The 21,964-nt window shown below is 56.2% G+C and overlaps 1 protein-coding gene across 1 annotated transcript in view; it reads left to right on the forward strand.

Annotated features, from left to right (window-relative positions):
• Positions 1-1,590: 1,590 nt before the first annotated feature.
• The window catches only part of HDAC7 (histone deacetylase 7), a 75,987-nt gene continuing 55,613 nt past the window's right edge, over positions 1,591-21,964 (forward strand). The window contains exon 1 of the mRNA XM_013199350.3: positions 1,591-1,932. Coding sequence (XP_013054804.2) covers positions 1,914-1,932 — 19 coding nt within the window. The 5' untranslated portion in view covers positions 1,591-1,913. The remainder of the gene's footprint in view (positions 1,933-21,964) is intronic.

Consider the following 21,964-nt stretch of genomic DNA (forward strand, 5'->3'; position numbering starts at 1 on the left):
GCGATTTTCTCCCTCATCCTTGGAACAGCCAAACTGAGCTTCTGCTGTTGAGACGTCGCCTGTTTCCAGTCCCAGGAATTCACACCTACCTGCTAGACCAGGACGTGGCTTTAGAGGTGGGCAGAGGTCCACCCTGCTCCCTCTTTGCCACCGATGTCGTGGCATCAAAGAATGAAACGTGGCTCTCCCGGTTCGCGTGGTTCTCCTGGCTGCTGGGATTTTCCTTCCCTCGGAGGCAAAGCTCGAAGCCAGGTGCCCTCCTTCGGGCCAAATGTCACTGCAGGGGGCACTGGGGGTGGCAGGAAAGCGCTGCCCTCTTCCTCCTTGTGCCACGGGGTCCTTCAAGAGGGGTGAAGGCTGCAAGCCCTGGGATGCAGCTGGGAATCCCAGGTGGAAGGAGCCACCTCCTGGAAGGACCAAGGCTTGCAAGCACCCAGGAGGGACCGTCCCTTGGCTTCTCCCCAGCATCACACGGGCGCTTAGCACCTTGGAGCGTGTCTGACTCGACTTTCCCCAACCAATTCACTCTTTAATCCGCAGGTTGCGCCTTTTTTTTCCCCTAACAGCAGCCGACTTCATGTTTGAAACTCGTGTGGCTGTTGGTAGGCAGGTCCTTGAAAGCAGGGACGGCTTCGGATAGGGCTGGGATCCATTCGCTGGCTTGCAGCAGGTGTTGAAGGACCTGAGTTTGTTCTGCACAGCAAAACCCAGCGGCCTCCCAAGCTGATGATCTGCTCTATGGTTAGTGACACTGGAAAATACTGGATTGGACTAGGTTTGAAAGGGATAAAATGCATTGCAATAATCAGTTTCGAGGAGCGAAAGCCAAGCACGGGCAAACAAGAAAAACGGTGTTGCTTTTGGCAGTTATTTTAACATCGTAAAAAAAGCGTTCCTTGTTGGCTGCTGAGTTACCGAGGGGGGGGGAAAAAAAAAAACTGGCGCAGTTTGGGGCTGGAAGTTCAGCTCTTGGGACAAACCTGAGGGCTGTCGGGTGAGGAAATGGTGCTTTCTGACCCCAAAAGCTGGCAGCCTGGGTCTGAGAAGCGAGCTTAGGTCTGGGCCTGTCCTGAGCTTGATGTCTGCACGGCTTAATTTCTCCCTGGCCCTCCGTTTCCCACCTGCTGTATCAGATTCACCATTTCCCTTGGTTTCTCCTCCAGGTTTCCCTTTCCACTTGGGACGGGGAGCCCTGGGGCGATGCCACCCGCACCGGGACCAGCCTGGCGCAGCGAGCGGAGCCTCGCCAGACAGCACCTGGAGGGGAGGAAACAAAAGGAAGAAGAGCCGAAATCTCTGCCGGTGACACTTTCTCCCAGCCAACAAACAAAAGTTTTATTAGCTAAACCCTCTCAGATGCTGCATTCCAGCTTGGTAACATTTCGGTAACACATTGCAAACGTTTGACTCATAGAAACTTGGAAGGCTGGAGCCGGGGGAGGGGGAAGAGCGTCACATTCCCATTCCCGGGCAGGGTTTGGTGGTTGGATTTTTTTTTTTAAAAAAGAACTGAAACTTCTCTCTGTTTAATGGAAAAAAAAAAAAAGTGTTTGAGCCTGACGGCTTTCGCCGGCTCGCATTGTGTTTTCGGCGAGGGGCTGGGGGAGGAGGGCTTGCGCTGCCAAGGGAGGAACCCGGGGCAGCTGAACTCTTTTCTTCTGCAAGTTTTTTTTTCTCCCTCTGTGTTCCCAGGACAGGGTTGGCTTTCTAGGTTTGATAAAGCATTTCCTTCCATTGTCATTCTATACGGCCTCTGGGCCCTTCGCTCAGTCCCTCCCCTTTCGCCTTCCCCTCTCTTTCTCTCTCTCTCTTCCTGAACTTTAGTGAATCTTGAGATATAAAGAAAGCAGCTGCCTCCCCTAAGCACATCTTGAACAATGAGACCTCATCTCCAAGGGCTTTAACTCCTCTGGATGCAAGGACAAAGCCAGGGTGAGTAGCCTGCCGGTGGCTCTGCCGGTCCCGCGGGGCTCCGGTGGGCGCTCGCGTCCGTCCCCGCTGTGCCGGGGTCTCTCCAGACCTCGAAGGCGAAGAAAAAACAAATCTGATGCCACCAAGGGTGCCCGGGAGTGGGTCCGGTGTCGGGGCTGAACCAGCCGATGGGAAGGTGCCAGGGGGAGACACGTCCCCGCGCCGGGGTGCTTGGTTTCGGAGGTGAGGGCTGCGCAGCGCGGATGCTGCAGACCTTCCTGCGGCTGCCCGCGTCGCTTCTGCTCCCTGCCGTGTACTAGCCGCTGGGATTTTTCCTCTTTTCAATCGTGAAGCAAGAGATGGGCCGGAGCACCGGGGAGCTGCTCCGTGCAGGGGACCGGTGACGTGCGGCCGCTGGCTGGGGGCAGGCGCGGGTTGGAGCTGCAGCAGGGCTGGCTGCAGCCTGGTTTTGCCCGAGCGATCCCTTTAGATTGTTTCCTGCACAAAAAGCAGAGGACGTCTCAGAAGCGACATGGTTTACGTTTGTTAAGGGAATTCAGGGCAAGTGATGGGGCTGCTGCCTAGTTTGCAATACGGGTCCCGGTCTCACCCTCCCAGGAAACTGTAGCTGATTCACGGGGGAGACGATGACAGACACCGAGGCCTATGCCAGATAAATCTTTAAGACCATCCAAGGGATAGCACGGTGCAAAAAAAAAAAGCACATGGAAATCCTGCCACCTCCTCCTCTGGAGCAGCAGCCTGAGCTCCCCAGGACACTCGCTCTGTTCGGTGTGCACCAGCACAGCTCCGTGCTCCTGGTGCTTACCCCTGCTCCCTCTGGCAAATAGCTAAAATCTCATGAGGTTTGCCCTTCAAGGTGCTTGCTTCCTGGGCTCTAGTGTGCACTGCTGTGCTCTGTGCTCGCTGGCCTGGCAGCCCCCTCCTTGCCTCTGCCATTATGCAAACTTTTCATCTGCTGTTTTGCTTTCAGTGCCTAGGTGACAATGGGAACAAAGGAGCAGGGTCTGTAACTCCAAAGGATGTCTGAGGTCAAAGCGGCCCCTGTCTGATTTGTATCGGCTCCTCTGTTTGCTGAATAACTCGCGATGCATTCCTTACCTTTATGTACTCAGGGAACCGGGGGGAAATGCGACGTGCAGAATAAATACAGGTGATGCACGTGGGCTGCAGAGCAGCGCGGGAACACGCAGTGCAATATGGGCGAAGGACAGCAGTGCTGTGTGTGCTCCAGCACATGGGAAATTGTGCACGCTTCAGAGGAGCGTTGCTGTGTTATGGCACGTTTCTTGCAGAGGTAACCCCTGGAGCTTGAGAATGCACAGGGGGAAAATGGGAGCGATGCAGCAGCAGCTGTTTTGGGGAGGGAAGGTGCTGCCAGCCGTTCTGCTGCTTTTCCCTGAAGCCCTTCACTCCTGTTGTTGGAACCTGTGTGATCGCAGCGGGGTTAAATGGGGCCCTAAGGGCTTGTTTCTAACTTCAGTCACCCGGTGGCAGCTCTGTGATCTGGGTAACAAAGCGATGCCGCAGCGAGAGTAGTGGTGCTGCTGAGAGGGGCCGGGAGCTGCAGCACCAGTGGGCTCCGGTGGCCTTGGTGGGAAGTCCTTAGGGCCTCGCTACCAAAGACCCCATAAAGAGGAAACGACCACCAGCTTGAGGAGAACAGAGCTTGCAACTAAATCCAGCCCAGATGCTGCTATCTGTGTCTGAGCACCCCCGCACGGAGTTTTTTTCCCTTCGTCTCCATCTGTCTCCAGTATCTGCTGTCTGCGCTGAAATATGATTCATAGGAAATAGGATCTTAATCTGGGAAATGCCAACTGGGCATCCGAGGTGCTTGGGACCGGGCATGGAAAAGCTCAATCCCTGAAAGTCCACGGCGAGCCCCATGCTCAAAAAGCCTGAGCCTCGGATAATAGAGCTCTGAGGAGCCTCTTGCAGGTGAGTTTTCCAAATTGCTGCCTGCTGCCCTGGAACAAGGAATGAATGTCTGGGATAACTGCGATTAGGACGGTTTCCAGTGGCTTTCTTGGCCTCCTCCATCCCCTGTACGGGCTCGTCAGGAGGAATCCATCCAAGTGAAGGTGGAGCAGCCCAGCTGGGCGGCTCGGCCTTGGCTGCCTCCGCAGGCGCAGGAGAGGAGGAGGCTCCTCTGGCGACCGCTCAGCCCGGCTGGAAGGGGATATTTGATGCGTGCTCCTAATCTGGAGAAGTCGAATCCTCCTGGTAGGGGCTTTAGAAGCTGCTGATGACTTACACATGGAAGAGAGGGAGAACAGGGGAAAGACAGCTGATGGAGGGAAATGGAGATCAACAGGGTAAACCTGGGCATGTGCAAACAGTGTGATTTTGTGTTAGAAAACACTGGAAGGCTGCAGCTGAGACCAGGGAAAGTAGGTCAGACGCCGACTGCTGTATCTATTCTAGGAAACCAGCTCTGGACAGGATTTGGCCACCGTCCTGGGCAGGCAGGAGGAAATGCCCCACTTCTCCCGTGTGACCCAAGCTGGTACCTAGGCAGATAACAGCTCTGACCTCTCGGTGGGTGTTAGTCTGACAGGAGCTGAGTTATTTGGAAAACAGGAATGCAAATGCCACCTGGTGTAGGTGCAGGGCATATTTGCAATGGGGGGGTTGTGTTTTAGAAAGCAATGCCTTGAACAGGCAATAGAAACATCCTGGTACCGTTCGTGGTAGTTGAGAAAACCAGGCATGATTTTGGGTCTAATGATCAGGGAACGATCAAACAAGGTATGAAAGAACACCTTTATTTCTCATTAAAACAGTACGGTCTGGGATTCAGTATCCAGTTCAGGTAGCTGTTAAAGTATGGCGTGTTCTGATGCTGCAAGCAACCTGGAAGTTGTCCCGTATGCATATAAACTGTTCAAAACCTGTCTGGAAGTATTCTAGAGACCTGCAGAAATTGTGGCTTGTGCAAAAATTATCCAGAGAGCCTGTCTAGCGTGTTGTGCAGAAAGTCAGAGTAGGCTAGGTACCTCTTGAGCTTTTCTCTCCTTAAAAATCGCATTTCTGGTGCAGTGCAACACCAGATGTTTTCCCTGCATCCCAGAGCAGCTGTGTTTGTGGTGTTCGCTCTTAGATTTTTGTTAAATCCGGCAACTTTGGGCAGCTCTCTGGTGTCTCTGAAGATGGGCTAGGAGCTGTAGGTAGAAATGGCTCAGGAAGAGATGCCAGGTCAGATGGTCATAGACAGGATTACTTCATTCCAGGGAGGATCAGGGCCCATGAATAAAAGGGGAACTGTCATACTCACCTTAAATCCCATTGCTAAAGTAGAAGGAGTTGGGCAAAATTGGGCTTTAAAGCAGCAAAAAGAGGGAGATGAAATGAGCATCCCCAGACTTGAACGTGAGCAGATCTCAGGTCTGCAGCTGGAGGAAACCTCCAGAGCTGTCGTTCAACTGCCTGGGACAGGCATTTTTCCAGCAGGAGCTGACATGTGTTAACACAGATGTAGATGAAACCTTCAGACTTAATGGAGCTTGTCAGAGGCATAATTATGTTCCCTTGATTTTCAGGAGGAGATAAGAACTTTACTGCCACTTCTGCCACTGAAAGTCTTCCCCAGCTCTGTGCCCACAGTCCCCTCCATAGCAGCCTCCAGGAGCTCATCTGTGTTCTTGGCACTTGCACAATGAGGAAATTGGCCAGCGTTTCCATATTAGCAATCAACTTTCCAGGGATGTTGCATGTATTTTCCAGCCAGGGATGGAACAGCATCAGCAACCCTTTTGTCCGCCAGGCCAGGGCTGCAGTTCTGCATTAGGAAGGACCAGACATTGTTTAAAAGGCTCCGATGAGAGCTTTCGGTGCGAGCACCCAGAGAGGCCGTTCCTGCAGCACAGGAGCTCTGTATTCAGACCCTGTCCTGGCTCTTGGCTCTCATACCTTGTCCATGCTGGGACGTCGTGGCCAGGCGCTGTGACCGCTGCCAGTGTCACACCAGCAGGCAGCTGGGCACGGGATGGGGGAACCGGTGGGGTGCTGGGGCTGCACCCAGATGTCCTGCTTGATGAAGCATCTTGGTGGGCTACGGGGAATTGTGGCAGGTTCCCCCCTCCTGAGTTTATGGCACTGTTCCCTTGGTGAAGCTGAGCTCAGGACGCTCTGGGGGGCTCTCAGGGCGCTGTGCCTTGGGCAGTGCGTGGCGTTGGGAGCTTGCTCCCTGCTACGGGGAGAAGGGACCCTGGCACAAAGCACCTTGAGATGTCACCGGGAATGGTTGGTGAAGTGGGACTGAGGCCATGCGGTGTTAGGCCACCCCCATGGCGGACTCTTCTCGTATCTCATCAAAATTTCCTTTGGTGTAACTTCGTGCCCGTTGCCGCTCTCCTTAGAGGCACGCAGCGAGGGGATGAGTGACCAGCACCCAGCTGCAGCCTCGTCCCCAGCAGCGCCTTGCCCTTTGTATCTCTCCTGGACAGACCCAGCCTTGCATTGTGTCGGTGTCATCAGGAGGATGCACATTAAATACATATTAACTGGGCGCGGCTGCTTTGTTAGGAAGTCTTCTCTCCAGCACAAATAGAATTAGCGAGCAGGAAACAGGTAAACTTTTTCTTTTTTTCTAACAAACCAGGTGGATGAAGCAAAAAGTCTTGCCTGAGATGCAGGCGTCTAGCAAATCTGTGATGGCTGCACCTGATGGTTTTAACACACCGCTAAATAATAGGTTTGTGCGGTGGCCACACAGAAAGGCCCCTGTGGCTGCACGCATTTCCCCCTCCTTGAAATTTGCTGCCCTTTGTGGGGCTGGCGGTGGCTCTGGAATTGTTATTCCATCAGCCTATAGTCGGATCCAGTTTGCTGCTGCCTTGGCATATTTTGAGTGCAAAATGCACCGAGGAAAAACCCTCTGCCTCCTGCTCCGTGCTGTGTCTGGCAGAGATGAGGGGCTGCAAAACCCATCCTGAGCTTTGCAGCGGAGCGAGTGCGTCGGGAGGAGGTGGCGGAGGGCAGCGGCGCGGAGGAGATGGAGATTCTCCAAGTCCACCAGGTCCTCGTGGTGCTGCTGTGAGCCTGGGCCCCTGTCCCCGTGTCCTTCCCTGGTCCCCAGCATGCTCAGATGACGCCGTGGCTCCCCCCGGTCGCTGCTCGCCCTCCTTTGTTCCCGAACCATATTTCTCCCCACGTCACCAAAGCGCCGTGGAAAAGCTCTGCCTTTCAGACACGACGTCCTGCGGCAGCCCCGGCCTCTTTGTTTCTTTTCTTGTGTGCTCGGTTTCATGCTGGGCGAGCGGTTTTCTTTTTCCAGCCAGGCCGGCTTTGGAAGGGCTCGGAACATCGGACATGTGCAGAATGAGCAATGCTGGAGCCTCAGGGCTCAGCCTGGGCTGGACGGACGGACACCAGGCTGGATGGACGGACGCAGGGCTGGAGGCCGTGTAAGCAGGCAGATGGCCTCGCAGGGGAGGAGAGGGCTCATCTGGGGGAAGGAGCACAAGCCAGAGCACCGCTTAGAAGGGAGCAGAGGCTTTCCAGAGATGGATTTTTGACTTGGAGACATCCTGAGGCTTTGGGTTTGAAGCAAAACTATTTCCTCCACCTCTCCGTGCCCGTGCTTGAAATCTGGGAAACGGCACGTGTTCAGCGTTGGTCATCCATTCGGCGAGACCCCAAACCCATAACTCAGTCGATAAATGCTGCGGCAGACTCTGCTCCCCCGGCCCAGCTGCTGCCTGAGCGCTGGCGATGCACGCGGGGACGGGCAGGACCTGGCTGCCGAATCCTGCTGACTTCTCAGATCAGTCTCCTGGCGGTGATTTGTCCAGACAAAAGGTTTTCATCAAGCTGGAAAAACACTGCAAGATCCCTGGGCACTTCACAGCACTTGGCATCCTCCGGCCCCTTTGCTGGAGGTGAAACCCTGAAATGATGAGAGGCTCAAGATCATATTGCTCTGCAACTCCCAGGAATGATTTATAGACCAGGGATTACAAATCCTGCTCTGTTCAGATGCTATAAGAAAGGATCTCTATTCCCATATCCTGAATTAATTATATTTAAGACAAGCAATTTTGCATTAGAACAAAAAAAAGTCTCTGCAGCAGTTCGGGAGGGAAATATTCCTATATAAGAAACTAAATCTCAAAACAAAACCGAGACAAGCAGAGACCAGATGTAGAGACCAAACACAGGGAGCTGGCTGAAAGCCATCCGAAGTCGCAGGATTTGGGCAGGGTGAGGGTGCCTGAATCGCCGCCCCTCTCCTGGCTTCGTGACTCCAAGAGCCCCAAGGGCAGCCCCCAGTGCCCACAGAAGGCACAGAGCTACTGCTGCTGGCCTTGTGCAAGCAGTTCTCCAGCTTATCGTCAGAGAAATGAGGGCAAGCATTATTATTATTATTATTATTTAGAGAATTTGGGATTCCTGCCTTAGCCACAGCACCCGGGCACTGCGGATGCATGGGGCCGGGACCAGGTGCGGCTTCACCAAACCCTGGCACCAGGGACGTCACCAAAGGCCACCTCTGTCCCTTCCCTGCTCCCGGGATGGCCGCAGCCACCCGGGGCCATGGCCAGGAGGTCGCCAAATCCCCGCTGCCTCCTGCACACGCAGCGCCGGCAGCGTCACCGCGCGGGGAAGAGGATGAGGGCCTTTTTCAAGGTTACAAGCTTCTTATTTTTGGACGCTTTCCCCCCACCCCTGGAGCCGACCCAGGCTGCGAGCTGTTGAAGTTTTTTAGCCCCTTTGTTTGTTTAATTGAAGCGATGTTTGTTTTTGATCACAGGCATTAGATAGGCACTTCCTCTGCAGGCAGGAAGCAGTGATTTCCTGTTAATTCGCCGGCCAACTCTCACTGCGCAGGAAACCTCGCTCTGCTGAGTGTTCACTTTTCGTGCAGCATTTTTGGAAGGCCTCTCGTGTTGTTGTTTTGTTTTCTCTTCCCCCTCCCCGTCCACGAGCGGGTGCCGGTGCTGTTGGGTCTCCGTAGGAAGGATGTGCAGAGCCAGCCCTGAGTCAACACGCGCGGGGCCGAGCGCGCCGGGTGATGCCGCTTGCCCGAGATGTTTCCATTTGGGCTGCGGCGAGGGCCAAAACGCAGGAAAGACGGTGTCACAGCGCTGCCTTCACACCCCTGCCAAGCCTCCCGCTGCTCGCCGTGCTTGGTTTTGACGGTTATTTGACGACAGCTTTGTGCTCCTACAGCCAGCACGAGCGGGCCCCCCTCTGCCTTTCAGCCCCACTCCGCGTCCCAGCACCCGACTCCCCTCCGAGTGCTCTTTTGTCCGGGTGCCTCGTACGGCATGGGTTTTTCAGGATGCTGTTTGCTATGGAGGAGGGTGTGTTTGTACCAAAACAACTTGGCTGTCATGTGAAGAGTTAAAGCAGAGTGCTGGATAAAACCCGGAGGGGTTTGCAGGCTCCTTTGCTTGCTGGGCTAAAGGGGTTTTTATGCAGGGCAGTGCTCAGAGGACGAAGCAGGTGAATTTTATCACCAAGTACCAGTTAAATCAGGGGGAGAGCTCTGCTCTCGGTGTCTGCCCACCTTGGCGTGTGTTCCTCAGCAGCTTTGTGAGCACCGGCAGCTCGTTGCTCATCGCTGCGATGCTCCGCTGGCCTCCTTCCCTCCTCGGCTACAGCTGCGTGCCCAGGTCGGTCCCACAAAGCGTCGGGGCTGGGGTTAGAGCTGATGCTTCGCACCTAGAGAAGTGTTTCCGAGGAGGAAAAGAGGCCGTTAGGCTTTTCTGCTCTACCAGGGACGGGTGGAAGAGGGGTTCCTTGGCAGCTCGGTGCACAGGCGGGTATTTTTACCCCGTGTCTTTGTCCTGGTGGCATCTATCGGGGCGCTAACCCAGACAGGGCGTCGCTGCAGCACCACGCACGAGGTAAAACTTTGCATTATCAGACGTCTCCAGCCACAGGAAGCCCGGACAGACAGACAGACAGACACAGCACCCCATGGGAGTGTTCAGAGTGCCCTGCAGCGACAGACGCCGACCGTCAGGGCCGCGCGTGCGCCTCTGCCCGAGCTTTGAATTGTTTTGCTGTTGTAAAGGGGCTCCCCTGAGGGGAGGGGATTTGTGCTGGGGAGAAGAGGGGCTGGAGGAACAGAGGGGGACGGGGGAGGGACTCATCCTGCAAACGCCCCACGCAGGGGAGAGGAGGGGCTCGGACGTTTTAGTGAGCAGCAGCAGCTAAATGGAGCTGTTGGGGGGATGCTCAGAGGGATCGGTGATATCACTGCTGTTCGCCGTGGAAAAGCCAGGTTGTCCAAAACACGACCCCTTGGCCTCATCCCCTGTGTGTCAGGAAATGAAGGTTTGATGGCACAGAGCAGGACCGGCAGCTCAGGGACGGGCGTGCTGCTCACCCCCATGGCCAAGTAGCTGCTGGCCTCTCCCGTGGGGAAATGGAGACCAATTTATTGGGCTGCACAAGATGGATTTCTGTCTTCTGAGTTATTTCTGGGCTGCTGAGCTTTCTGCTTTGGGCTGCAAAGCTCCGGAGGTGGAGGCAACCTGGAGCTTCTAAGCCGGTGCCCAGGGTGAAGGCAGAAAGTCTGCCCGAGGCTCCAAGCGAAGCAGAGGCAGATGTTTTCCACCACTAAACCCAAGGAGAAAATGGCTCTCAGGGTTTCCTGCGAAGAGTTGAGGGTGATCGAATGCCTCCCATCTGAGCTTCTGTCGCCTTTGGAGGGGCTGGGATGCACAGCGAGCAGAGCAAAAGAGCTTCAGGAGTCCTGGCCCCAGAAGTCAGCCAGCAGTTTCCCTAAAGCCATTAAAAACCATCCTGGAATCAACGATTGCCAAAGGCCTCGCAGACAGTGTGGGGGCTTTGGAAAGGAAACATCAGGTGTTGTCCTGCGGTGGGGATGGGATGCTGCTGGTAAAGGCAGCCTTTGTTCAGGCAGGAATTACAACCAGACTCTTCTCTCCCACAACGTGAAGGAGAGGAGGTGTTTCCCCGAGGGAAAGCTGGAAGCTTTACCCTGGGATCCTCCAAAACCAGGCTGGAGAAAGCACGCCGTGTCCTGCCCTGACCACAGGGACAGCCCGGATCCGCTCCCCCCATGGCGATGAGCGTGCAATGCTCCTCTGAAGACCCGAAGCCGCCAGCAGCTTTGCCAGCTCCAGCTTCCCTGCCTGCTTTGGGTGGCCTGAATGTGGTGTCCCTGCTGTAGTGCAAGCTCGTCTCCACCCCAGAGGATTTTTTTTTTTCCCATTCATTTGGCTCCGTGCACGCTGCCCAGTCCCGGCAGCAAGCAGCGGCGGTGAGCAGGTTCAGCAGCACACTCATCTGGGGATGTGCTGGAAAATAAAAAAAAATTGGAGCCTTTTGGTTTTGCATACCCCATCCGGGGGCACGGGCATGGAAAGTGCCGGCGTGACACATCAGCACTCTTGTTTTGGTCGCACTTTGCTCGATAACTTGCCAATGCCACAGTCAAATCACCCCGGTAAACAAGAGCACGAGCCAGCTCAGACCCAGAGCCGGGGCTGGCGCCGACACCTTCCCGAGCCCGGGGGAACTGCAGGCTCCCTCCTTGCAGTGGGTGTCGGAGGGTTAAAAATAGACTCCAGATTTCGGTTAGTAAATGCGGAGGCAGGGAGCAGAGCGCTGTTTATCAATGCCAGGGTTTCCCCTGAGACGCTGAAATGAGTCAGATAAGAGATGGGCACAGCCGTGCACGCGCTGGGTCCTGGGGAGCTCTGTGCCGAGGCGCCTGTGAAGCCGAGGTCCCTACGGACGTGTGGTCTGGCTCGGGCTCCGAGCAGGTCGGGGGGCTTTGCAGCATCCTGCCCTTGGACCCTTTTGAAAAACCTCGAGCTCTGCCATCAATCTGCCAAGCCTCGGCTGTGGAAGAGTGATTTTGCTAACCTGGCTCGATTCCTAGCTGGGTTTTGAGCTCACGCAGAGGGGTGGCAGGGCAGGGACCAGTGTTTGGGATGGCACGGGTGCCCCAAAGGGACCCACAGATGGCTGCCAGGTGCCAGCCTCTGCTGAGGTTTCTGGCGCTGGTGAGGCTGGGTGAAGACCGACCTCCTGCGACACACTGCAGGCGTTACTCCAACCTTTTCAGCACGTGCAATAAAATTGCTTCTGGTGTGGAGGTCGTGCAACCCGAGCTCTGTAGTGCCCGGGTTTTAGAGAAGCCCAAGGGAGGATCTCACTGTCCGTGACATTGCATTACTGCCGTTCGAGACCTTTACAGCAGCTGCAGTGAGGAGAGCTCCGTCCCCGGGAGCAGCGCGGTGCCGCTGCTGCTTGCTGGAAGGGAAATAGAGGGTTTAGGGCATGGTGTGGTGGGGAGGGCTGCCCAGCGTGGCTGCTGCGGCTCCCGTTTGGCCCCGCTGAAAATTAGGACACGCATTTCGGTGCCTTCCTGTCCTGCACGTGTGCTGCAATAACTGTGGTGGTGGTGGCACGGCAGGTCCTGGTGGGGTGGGCACGACCCAGGGGGGTCTGCGGAGCTTGGGGTTGGTGCGTGGCTGCGAGCAGAGGCAGCTCCTGCCTGCGTGCATCACCCAGCGATGCCCCAATGGGCCGTGCCTTTACACCCCGTGCCGCCACACCATCTCTTGACAGCAATCCAGGCACCAGATTGCGTTTTTATGGGGTTACAGGCTCATCTTGGCCACAGCCCCCCCCTTCTGCCACCCTCTGCCTGGTGCCAGCCTCCCTGGGGCGATGCAGACCCGGCTGCTAAGCCCCCGTGGGACGCACGTTTTGGGTCACCTCGGGCTGGGTGTTGTGCACAGGGGCAGCAGCGTGCTGCTGCTTTCAGCAAAGGGGCGAATCGCTCCGTTGCAGGGTTTCTGAGGTCGGCTTGGCAGATGCCTCGGCTCAGCCCCACAGGGAGGGAAGATGGGGCTGAAACCATCCCCCGTTTCCAGCCTGCCCCTTCTTATGCCCCACATCCCCCCCAGCATCCCATCCCTGCACACCCACAGCGATACATCCGCACGTGAGGATGCTGCCGGGACTCGGGAACCCTTTTCCCATGATGAAAGCATTTTGGAGGAGGGATGGAGCCAGACCCTGCGCCGGGAGCACCCCAGGGTGCAGGATCTGGGCCATGCCCGGGCTGGGCTGGGGGCTGAGTTAATCGAGGGCGCTTTTTCACAGCCGATGCCTCGCTCGTGGAAGCGGCAGCGGCTTCCTGTTTGACTCACACCTGACAGCCCTGCTGAATAAGTCGGGGCCTCTCGCGCTTGCAGCAACTGAATGGGGCTGTTTACAATTAGAGAACATGGGATTCCCAGAAAGAGGCTCAGACCGGACATCCTGAAGCGAAATACCCCAGGCGTCACCGGCTAAAAATAACCGTAGCAGAACAGGCACCAAACAACCAGCGTGCTAGCACCGGCCCTGGCGCGGGGCTCTCACGTATCCCATGGCACCGGGGGGGGCACTGAAACCTTTCCTGTCCTCCCCTCTCGGTTTTACTGGCATAACGTGGTGCTCCTGAGTGGCTGCGGTGATTTCTCTTCGTTTGTGGATGGAGGGATGTAAATAAAGCACGGTTTGGCCAGCCGGGGCTGGTGGGAAGCAGCTCAGCCCTCCGATGAGCTGGGGGAGCGCACAGGACCCCCCATTTTCGGATGCAGGGATGCTGCTCTCTGTTCCCAAGCTGGGTCCTGCTGTGCTCTCCCACTTACATCCCCCCGGGAAAACCAGTGCCCCACCATTTCCAGTCTTTCTCCAGGTCAGGAAGGTGCTGAGGGAGGGGGTCCCCAAACGGGGACGCGGCGCTGGCGGCACCAACCTCGCTGCGAGCACCGAAAGGAGCCCGAGGGCTCAGCCCCACAGCCCTACGCTCTGGTCAGCCTCTCCCTTACAGAGATTTCAGAAGAGACAAGCTCCCGTTAAAAGGCACTTACGCAACCGGTTGCTATTAGAGGAAGTTTCTCTGTAACCCCAGGCAGTTAGTGGTTGATTTATGTCCTACAGCTTTAGATTTTACAAGTTGCAGGGGAGTTGCATAAGAAGAAAATTTGACCTTACTTTTCTTATAAGCTTTTTTTTTTTTTTTTTTTTTTTTGTCTTTCTGCTCAGGGACATCTTTTATCCGCCTCTCACGTGCCTGATATTTTGGCGAGGAGAGAGAAGGAGAATTATACAGCTCAGCTCATCCTATGTGCAATGAACCGCGTGCGTGTGGATGTGTCTGTGCCAGCTGCGTGTTGGCGGTGCCGGTGGCAGACGGGGGTCCAGAGCTCGTCCTCCCAGGGCGGCTGGCTCTTGGACTTGTGGCTTTCACTATTGAGATGTCAAAGAGCGAACCCCCAAGTTTTGGGGGACTGGATTTGGCTCTTCCTGAGCTTTATCCTATGGATCCTGTTGTGACTTTTCCTGGCTAATTGTATCCCCCCCCCCCCCCCCCCAAAAATCCCGGAGGCTGCGTCGTGTGGCTGTGCAGCAGGGCGGACGGCAGGGCTGGAGCTGGGGGGGGGACCAGGACCGCAGCTCGGACACTTTGCAGCCTTTTTGATCCCATCCTACAGGATCAGGGGGAATCCCTCAGGGTCAAGGCTCCTGGTGGCCTGGGGCAGCTTGGGGCTTTCACTGCAGCCGATTCACCGGGTTTGCTGCCCTAAAGGGAGCATAAACCGGGGCTGTTTCCTGCTTCTTCTGCAGCAGGAAAATAACCCTTTCCCCCCTTGATGTTTAACTCAATTCCTAAGTTATTCATGCCTTTCCTTTAAGCCTTATGGAGATGTGGCAGGGCATTAAACATCTCTGCGGGGTCTGGGAGCTGTCGGGCACCCAGGACAGGTAAGCTGGATGCTACCCACGGTGGCTGGAGGGAATTCCCCTCGGTCAGGCTGGACGCAGCCCTTGGGGATTTCCTTTCTGGCTCTGTGGGGTGCAGCACGGTCCCCTCTGGCATTTCCCCTGCTGCTGCAGGCACGGTGGATGCCGTGCGTGCCCTCGATTGCTTCTGCTCCCGGCGTGTACCGAGCTACAGCCGGTGCCTTTGGCTCTTAAGCAATGAATGCAGCAGCAGGGAACACGCCGTGTGGGGGCTGGGGGGTGCTGAGGACGATTTGGGACTTTTTAACTCCACGTAGATGGGGTAAATGGATCCCCAGGGATCGTTTCCAGTCCCGTGGTCTGTCCCAGGTGACTGCTGTCACTTAATGGGGCCGAATTCGTGTCAAGGCAGCGGAGGCAGGCAGACGTCTTCTGCCTCATGGAAACTTCACTCGGGCTCTCTCCTCATTTGCCATTTGCCTGTCTCCTAAAATAGAAGTTACTTAAACGAAAAGCACACATTAGTGACTTGTGAACAGAAGGACAATTACAGGCAGAAAAACTAATTTCCCCCAGCATAGTGGGGGAAAGACACTGCTGCATTGTCTGAGCCCTTCCCAGCAGAATAACCGGTCCAGGTTCTCTGCCCCCGGCTATTTTTGATGGCAATGGTTTGTGAACTCTCTTGTTCTCGGCCTCCTCGGAGTCCCACCACGGGCTGCCTCCCTGCCGAAACCTCCCGGCCTCCCTGTCGATAAGCAAAAAGCTTCGTTTGCTCAGGGGCCGACCCAGCTCCTCCATCTGCTCTCGAGCAGCGCAGAAGCAGAGCCGCGCGCTGGCAGGGGCGCCGGTGGAAGCAGCCAGCTCTGAGTAAATATTGCTGGAGGGACAGGCTGCCAAGCACGGGGAAGACAATATCGGTGCTCCGAGATGCCGAGCGAGGAGCTGGGGCGATTCCTGCTTTTGTTGCAGGCTCCCCGGGTGCTCCCTGGGCTCGGGCATCGGCTCGCCCTGCTTGCAGGACCGGCGGCAGCGGCTCCTTCGTCTTTCGGTCTGCCCCGGGAATTGGGACCGGCCCTTCGTTCGCGTGGGTGTCCGCTGCCATTTGGAAATCTCAGCTTTGGGTTGTTAATTCTCAAAGGGAGGGACTTTTCCCTTCCTGGGCGAGTGTGGGTGGCTCCGAAGCTGCTCCAATTTTAGTCTTTCTGCACCACCCAGCAGCTATAAAACCGGGCATCCTGCTGCATCTGCTCCCGGGATATTCACTGCCCGGGAATCCCCGGGTGACCAATTATGCCAGTGGGAACGTTCATGGAAACAGGCCATTTTCAGCGAGGGCTCAAAGTGTTTTCAAAAGGTTGGTAGAGTCCCAAGAGCTCCTGGCAGCTTTACTTTATTTTGAAACCGGTTGGCCCCCAGCTGGGTGTGAGAGTAAAATGAAAGGATGCGAGATAAACCCACTTGTGCGAGAGAGTGAGCCGCTGCCCGAGGCAGCGCAGCATCAGAGGTCGTCATTCTGAAACCGAGCATGGAAACTGCACTGAGAAGAAAGCTAGAGAGCAGGGCTCGGGCTCCTCGCCACACACGGTGCAGACCACACTAAAGAGCTGCTCTGCTTGGGGACTGTCACATGCACTGGGGTGAAAGAGAGACAAACCCAAAGGGCAGCAGGCAGCTCTCCGCTCGGGCCGGGCAGATGAGCGCCGACAACAAAGGTACTCTCGTCCGACCCATCTTCTCTGCTTAAACGCGTCTCCGGGCTTTCTTTATCCTCCGCTCTTTGCTGAACATCTCCCGTGTTCCTCTGGCTCCGTCATCGCTGCGTGCGGGGTTTCAGCCGTGCCCCGACCTAGGGAGGAGGCGTGGAGGTGGAGGGCTTTAAAGGATGGCGAGGCACGGAGGAGAGGAGGCTCCGGTCGGTTCTTAAAGCCTGCGTTCGCGCCCTGTTTACCGCCGAGCAAGCTGCCAGCATGCCCAAGAGCTCGGGGAGCGTTTATCAGGAAACACAGTCGGTATGTGCCCTGCTGTAGCTCCGGCACTGGGTGACCTGCACCCTACCCGTTCCTTCGCCCTGCTCCCAGGAACGCACAGGGAGCGAGGGATTTCTTGTCCGGCCGATCCGTTTCGGTGCAGCGCGTGCCGCGCTAGGACCGCCCTCGCTCAGATGTCCCCAGGTCCCCTCCATCGCCGCCGCTGGTGCTGTGAGCAGCCGGGGGATGCTCTGGCAGGCGAGCCGTGGCAGGGTGCTTCACCCAGAGGATTTCCTGGCTCCCTGCAGGCAGGAGGGGAGCGCAGGCAGGGCAGGCAGCTCTTGCTCACGTTTGGTGTATGCAGGTCAGCTGCTCGCCGTGCAACCCCATAAAACCTCCTAGCAGGCGGGGATGACTCCCCTCTTTCAAGCAGCAAAGGCTGCTCTGCTTTAGGTTTGAGTTTTTCCCTTTGCCTCGTATCCTAGCGAGGTAAAACGGAGCGCAGGCTCTCGCGGGACACCAGCGCTCCCCACTTTCCAGGCCAGATGCTCACTGTCAGGTTTTCACCTTCAAAGCATGAAGCTCTCGTTGCTGCTCCTCGAGGCCCCCTTTGTCTGCGCAGCACCGTGGTGCTGTGCGACCCACGGCACGGGTGGCTTTATCTGACGTGCGCCCTCCGGACGCTATTTTTGTGATGTTAAACCGTGAGGATACCCAACAGCTGCAGCATTTCCTTACATTACGTCTGCCTCCACCTCGCAGAGCCCTGGACCAAGGGGCTGGAGCCAGGAGGTGGGGAGCATCCCCCCGCTTTCTCCATCCCGAGGCAGCGCAGCTCTCCTCTCTTCTCACGCCACCCCCCTGCTCTCTCGCTCTCTTTTTTGTGAAGAGCTTGGGAAACTGCATCAAGATAGAAAAGTGCATGTCGTGACACCATGGTTAGAAGGAGGAAAGCTGTGATGGAAGAACTTCTTGAGGTTCGTCCTACCTCAAAAGTGCTGAAACTGGTGTAACGTTCCCACAGCTCAGCCTGGGAATTTCCAACTCAAAACAACTTGTTTTACGTCTCTGGGCTGCTGAAAGCTCTGAGCACATGCTCAGGGTGCTCTAGAGGTTTCAAAAAGCACAGCACAAGTTGGAAGAAGTGCTACTTTTAAAGTATCGTGACCCTTAAAGCTAAATCTCGTGATCTAAGTGCATCTGATGTGGCTTTTGGATGGTTGACCTTAGCAGAGCAGTGGTGTTTCAAGAGCCCCGTCTCTTGGTTTTGTGGGGGATAGTGAGGAGGGAATGAGGGGGAGAGGATCCATCAGCAAGGAAAACGGAGCCCTACACATGATGGGAAGTCTTTGGGAAGCGGGGAAGAAAGTGAAGGAACATTGGAGACATCGTACAGAAGGAGGATTTTCAGTCCCAGGGTTCCTACAGCTCCTCCCGAGCCAAGAAAACACCTTCAGGGCCGTTCTCTACAGCTGGAGCCAGCACCATCTGGTCGTGTTCGTGCAAATTGGAGTTAATTAGAGTCACTTGGCCAGGAGCTGATGAAATAGCTGCAGCAGGTCCTCTCCTCTCACATACGCTCCTTCCTCTGCTGCTCCCCTCTTGCTTTGTTAACACTTCGCCAGGGATGGGCTCTGGTTTGGGGTCAGTTTTGCTCCCTGTCTACAGCAGCGAGGCCAAGCGAGGAAAGCAGCAGAGATGCTCACAAGCAGGTGCTGCCCCAGTCCAAGAAGACTGCAGGTTTTAAGGAAAGCTGCAAGAAAAAAAAATGAGTGGAAGGTAACTGCCTAAAAGTCTGAGCACCAGCGATGCTGCCCTCGGAGGGAGGAAAAGGGCAAAAAAAGGCAGAATTTACAAATTCCTCATGCTGAAGAGGTTTAATTTGCAGAGGTACATCAATGCACGGAGGCTGGGCTGTTGTTTTTAATGTTACTTAAGCCGTTTTGCTTGTAAAAGCAGAGTGAGGAAACAAAGTGGCTAAAACTTATGCTGCACAAACTGGGTTGTTTTTATCCTGGGTGCTTGTGAGCTCTGTATGGAAAACCTGGGAGATTCTTACTGCTGGGATGAAAAGAAGGGAAGGGCTGGCTGCTTCTCGATGGGCTGAAACCCCCGTGGGGCAGAGAAAGCTGCTCTGGGGCTGAGAATTGACTTAGAGCTGGTGTTAGGCGAAGAAGAGAAAACGTGAAAAGATGCAGATGTGTGAAATGTGAGCTCCTCTGGTGGCAGTTTTGGAACTTCATGCACAGCCCGTGTTCACCTCGTCTTCCTCTGCGTTTCCTGGGAAATAGTGACATGATGCTGGGGGGAGAATTGTTCTGGCTGCTCAGAAAAAGCATCCAGCTCCTTGCCCTGCAGTCGCAGGCAGAGCCAAACCTCTGTAGCAATGACAGAGGATGAGCCACGTCTTGTTAGGAGTTTAGGGGGGCTTTTTATACCAAAACAGGATGGCTCCCAACAGATTACTTTGAATCTGAAGCGTGAGTAATCGCGCAGTCATGGGGATGGTGAGGTTACAATTGTTAAGAGGAAGCCTTGAAAATTGTCAAGTGTCGTGTTCAAAGCTCACACGAGGGCAGAACCCATGTAACAGGGACCACAATGTGCCGAAACGTTGCTCAATGAAACCTCAAACGAGACTGCTTCATTGTATAAGCCCTGTTTTTTAAAAATAGCTCTACTGAAAGCATTCAAGTCCACGGGAAGCGATTGCAGCAGAGGAAGGTGGGAGAGAGAACCCGTGCAGCGCGTTTTGGATGGGGCAGGGTCTTCTCCTTCCTGCTTTTGGGAGAGGTGAAAGAAACCTTCAGCTCTCAGCGAGAGGAGGTGGAGAGGAAACGGACCCTGAGTCAAAGCTGAAGAGGCCACCGAGGGCTGGGAAGGGTGAGCTGGCAGCGGGCTGCGACCCGGCACCGCTCCCCAGGTTGGGACCTCCTGGTGCCCGTCCTGCCCGCGTGGTGTCCCATAAGGGAACAACAGCCCTGGAAAGGGCTGGTGTCAATGCTGGGGAGTTTTTTTGGGGGATCCAGCTGACGTCTGTCCCACGGAGAACTTGTAGCCATCTGGCTGCGATGCCTCTCCCGCAGCATCCTTCCTCTGAATTTACCCCCCCCCCCCCCGTTAGATAAAACCCATCAGAGTTATTAGCTCCATCTCAAAGATGCCATCAACCGCAATCAAAGCCACGGCTTAGCCAGCAAAGCGTTAAAGTCTCTCCCGGAAACTCTCTGAGAGAGGAAGGGAGCTGGCCAGAGGCAGGCTTGGGTCCCTGCCAGCCGCTGCCACGCAGCCTGAGCCATCCCCTGGCCACCTCCCTGCCAGCCCCGGCCGGGGACACGCACGTCGCGGGTTGTCCCCTCGCTCTTTTGGGGCATGAGTGGTGCTGGGGGGCTCGTTTGGATGTCCCCTGCTGGCATCTGCCTCCGTCCTACCCCTGTCCTCTGGGGGGTTTTTTGGCAGTGCCCGCAGAGCACTTGGTGTCACTGCACCCAGCGGTCGCAGCGGGGCATTTGGGGACCAGTCAGAGAGAGCCTGGGGGGGGGGGGGCTGGGGGGACGCTGCTGGGAAGAACAACCACCAGAAGCACTCGGTGGGGTGGTGGATGTGGGCAAAGGTGTGGGGAAGTCTGAAAACATTGCCTGTGGTACAGAGCAGCGGGCATTTCCCTCTCGTCTCCTCCAAACCCCAGAGATGAGCCTGCCACAGGCCAGTGCCCAGGCTCTCCAAGGCTGCCTCCCCTCTCCTACCAAGGCCGGCCCGTGGCCCGGTCCAGGAGGAAGCCCAGGCCATGGGAGATGTCCCCATGCTCGGGGGTTTTGCCCTTGCACCGCTTTCTGCTGCTTCTAGAAGCCGCTTGGAGCTGGGGATGGGCTCAGTGGGTGCGGGAGAGCTCACGATGCCTGGGGCTCACTGACAGTGAGACGGATGCAGGAGCATCATGCGGGGGGTGGCTGCAGATGCTGAAAAATCAGATGCCCCCCTGCACGAGGCAAGCAGCCCCTGCCATCCAGGCCAGCACTCCAGCGATGCCCTCTCGGTGCTGCTCATCCCGGGAGCAAGGTGCCAGCATCGCCCTGGGGACGTGGGTGGGAGAAGCACAGAGGATGGAGAAGCGCAGAGGAGCAGCCTCCGCGGACCAGAGGTGGGTGCTGGATTTGAGCCTGGGGGGGGGGTCCAGGCACTTGGTGTGTCCCCTGCTGCTGGGGGCTGCTCTTCTCTGGCCGTCTCCATCACAAGGTTGAGTTAAATTCGCCCAGCCCTTGGGTGAGTTACAAGCAGAAGCCACCAGGACTGGCCTCTTCCTGAGGATGGCCTGATTGTGGGTAGGATGTGGCTGCTCAGCAGCCTTTGGGTGCATCCTTGCCCAGGGGTTTTAGGCAGCTGCGTCCCCACAACTCCTTTGTATTCGCCTTTTTGGTCGTCTTCTGCTCTTTGAGTGTTGTGCAGTCGTCAGAGACCAGCTTGGGTTCCTCTGTGGCTTTCAGAAGCGCTGAAACCCCACACCTCCTGTTTGGGGAACAGTGCTGTGCTCAAAGGGTGAGCAGTGACCCCAAAAACACAGCGCTCGCCTCAGTGGCCGTGTTCAGAAATGCTAGCAAGTCCAGCAGCTCTGTCGGACTTGTCCGTGGCAACTTTTGCCGTCAGACCTTTGGGGACAGCAGAGGGGGAGAAGAGGAGGGGAGCTGGTGCCCAAAGCGACCTCCCTTGGGTGAAACAACCACTGGGGTACCCGGGTGTCAGGAGCCCCTGGGTTTATTTGCCTCCCTGGATTACCCCGGATCAGACCCTTCTCTTCCTCTTCTCTGCCACGAGTGCTGGATATTTCTGAGCCATCTGCAAGGGCGTCTGCACATGTGTCTGGGTCCACCTGGTGGCACTGTGTCTGCCTCGGGTGCTGCAGGTGAGGCCTGACCTGCTTTGGGAAGATGCTTCGGGATCCTCAGATGAGGTTGGTGCGGGTGCCAGGCGTGGCAGTGATGCCCTGGGTCCTGATCCCATAGCTGGCTTTGTTTCAAGCAGGAGGCTGAGCTCCAGACCTCCAGCTGCGGCTGCCATCCCGAATTGTTTGGTGATCCCGCAACAACCCTTTGGTTGTCCATGTCCTGTGTGACGGGAGGCCTTCCACCCTCTGCCTCCTCTCCACGGCGCTTGCCTCTCATGCAGGATATCCATGCCCTGTTCTCCTTTTCTTTCACCTGGGGACTCATCGGGGTGCTGAGCTCTTTGCATTCTCGGCAAGCTCCAAGCATGACCTAACCCATTCCACGTCGCCCGTCTGCGCTGCCGACACGTTCGCCGGTGAATCGGCACCAAGGAGCTGAGCGTCGCCTCCAGCCTCA

The sequence above is a fragment of the Anser cygnoides genome, chromosome 32, assembly GCF_040182565.1.
Source record: "Anser cygnoides isolate HZ-2024a breed goose chromosome 32, Taihu_goose_T2T_genome, whole genome shotgun sequence".
Lineage (NCBI taxonomy): Eukaryota > Metazoa > Chordata > Aves > Anseriformes > Anatidae > Anser > Anser cygnoides.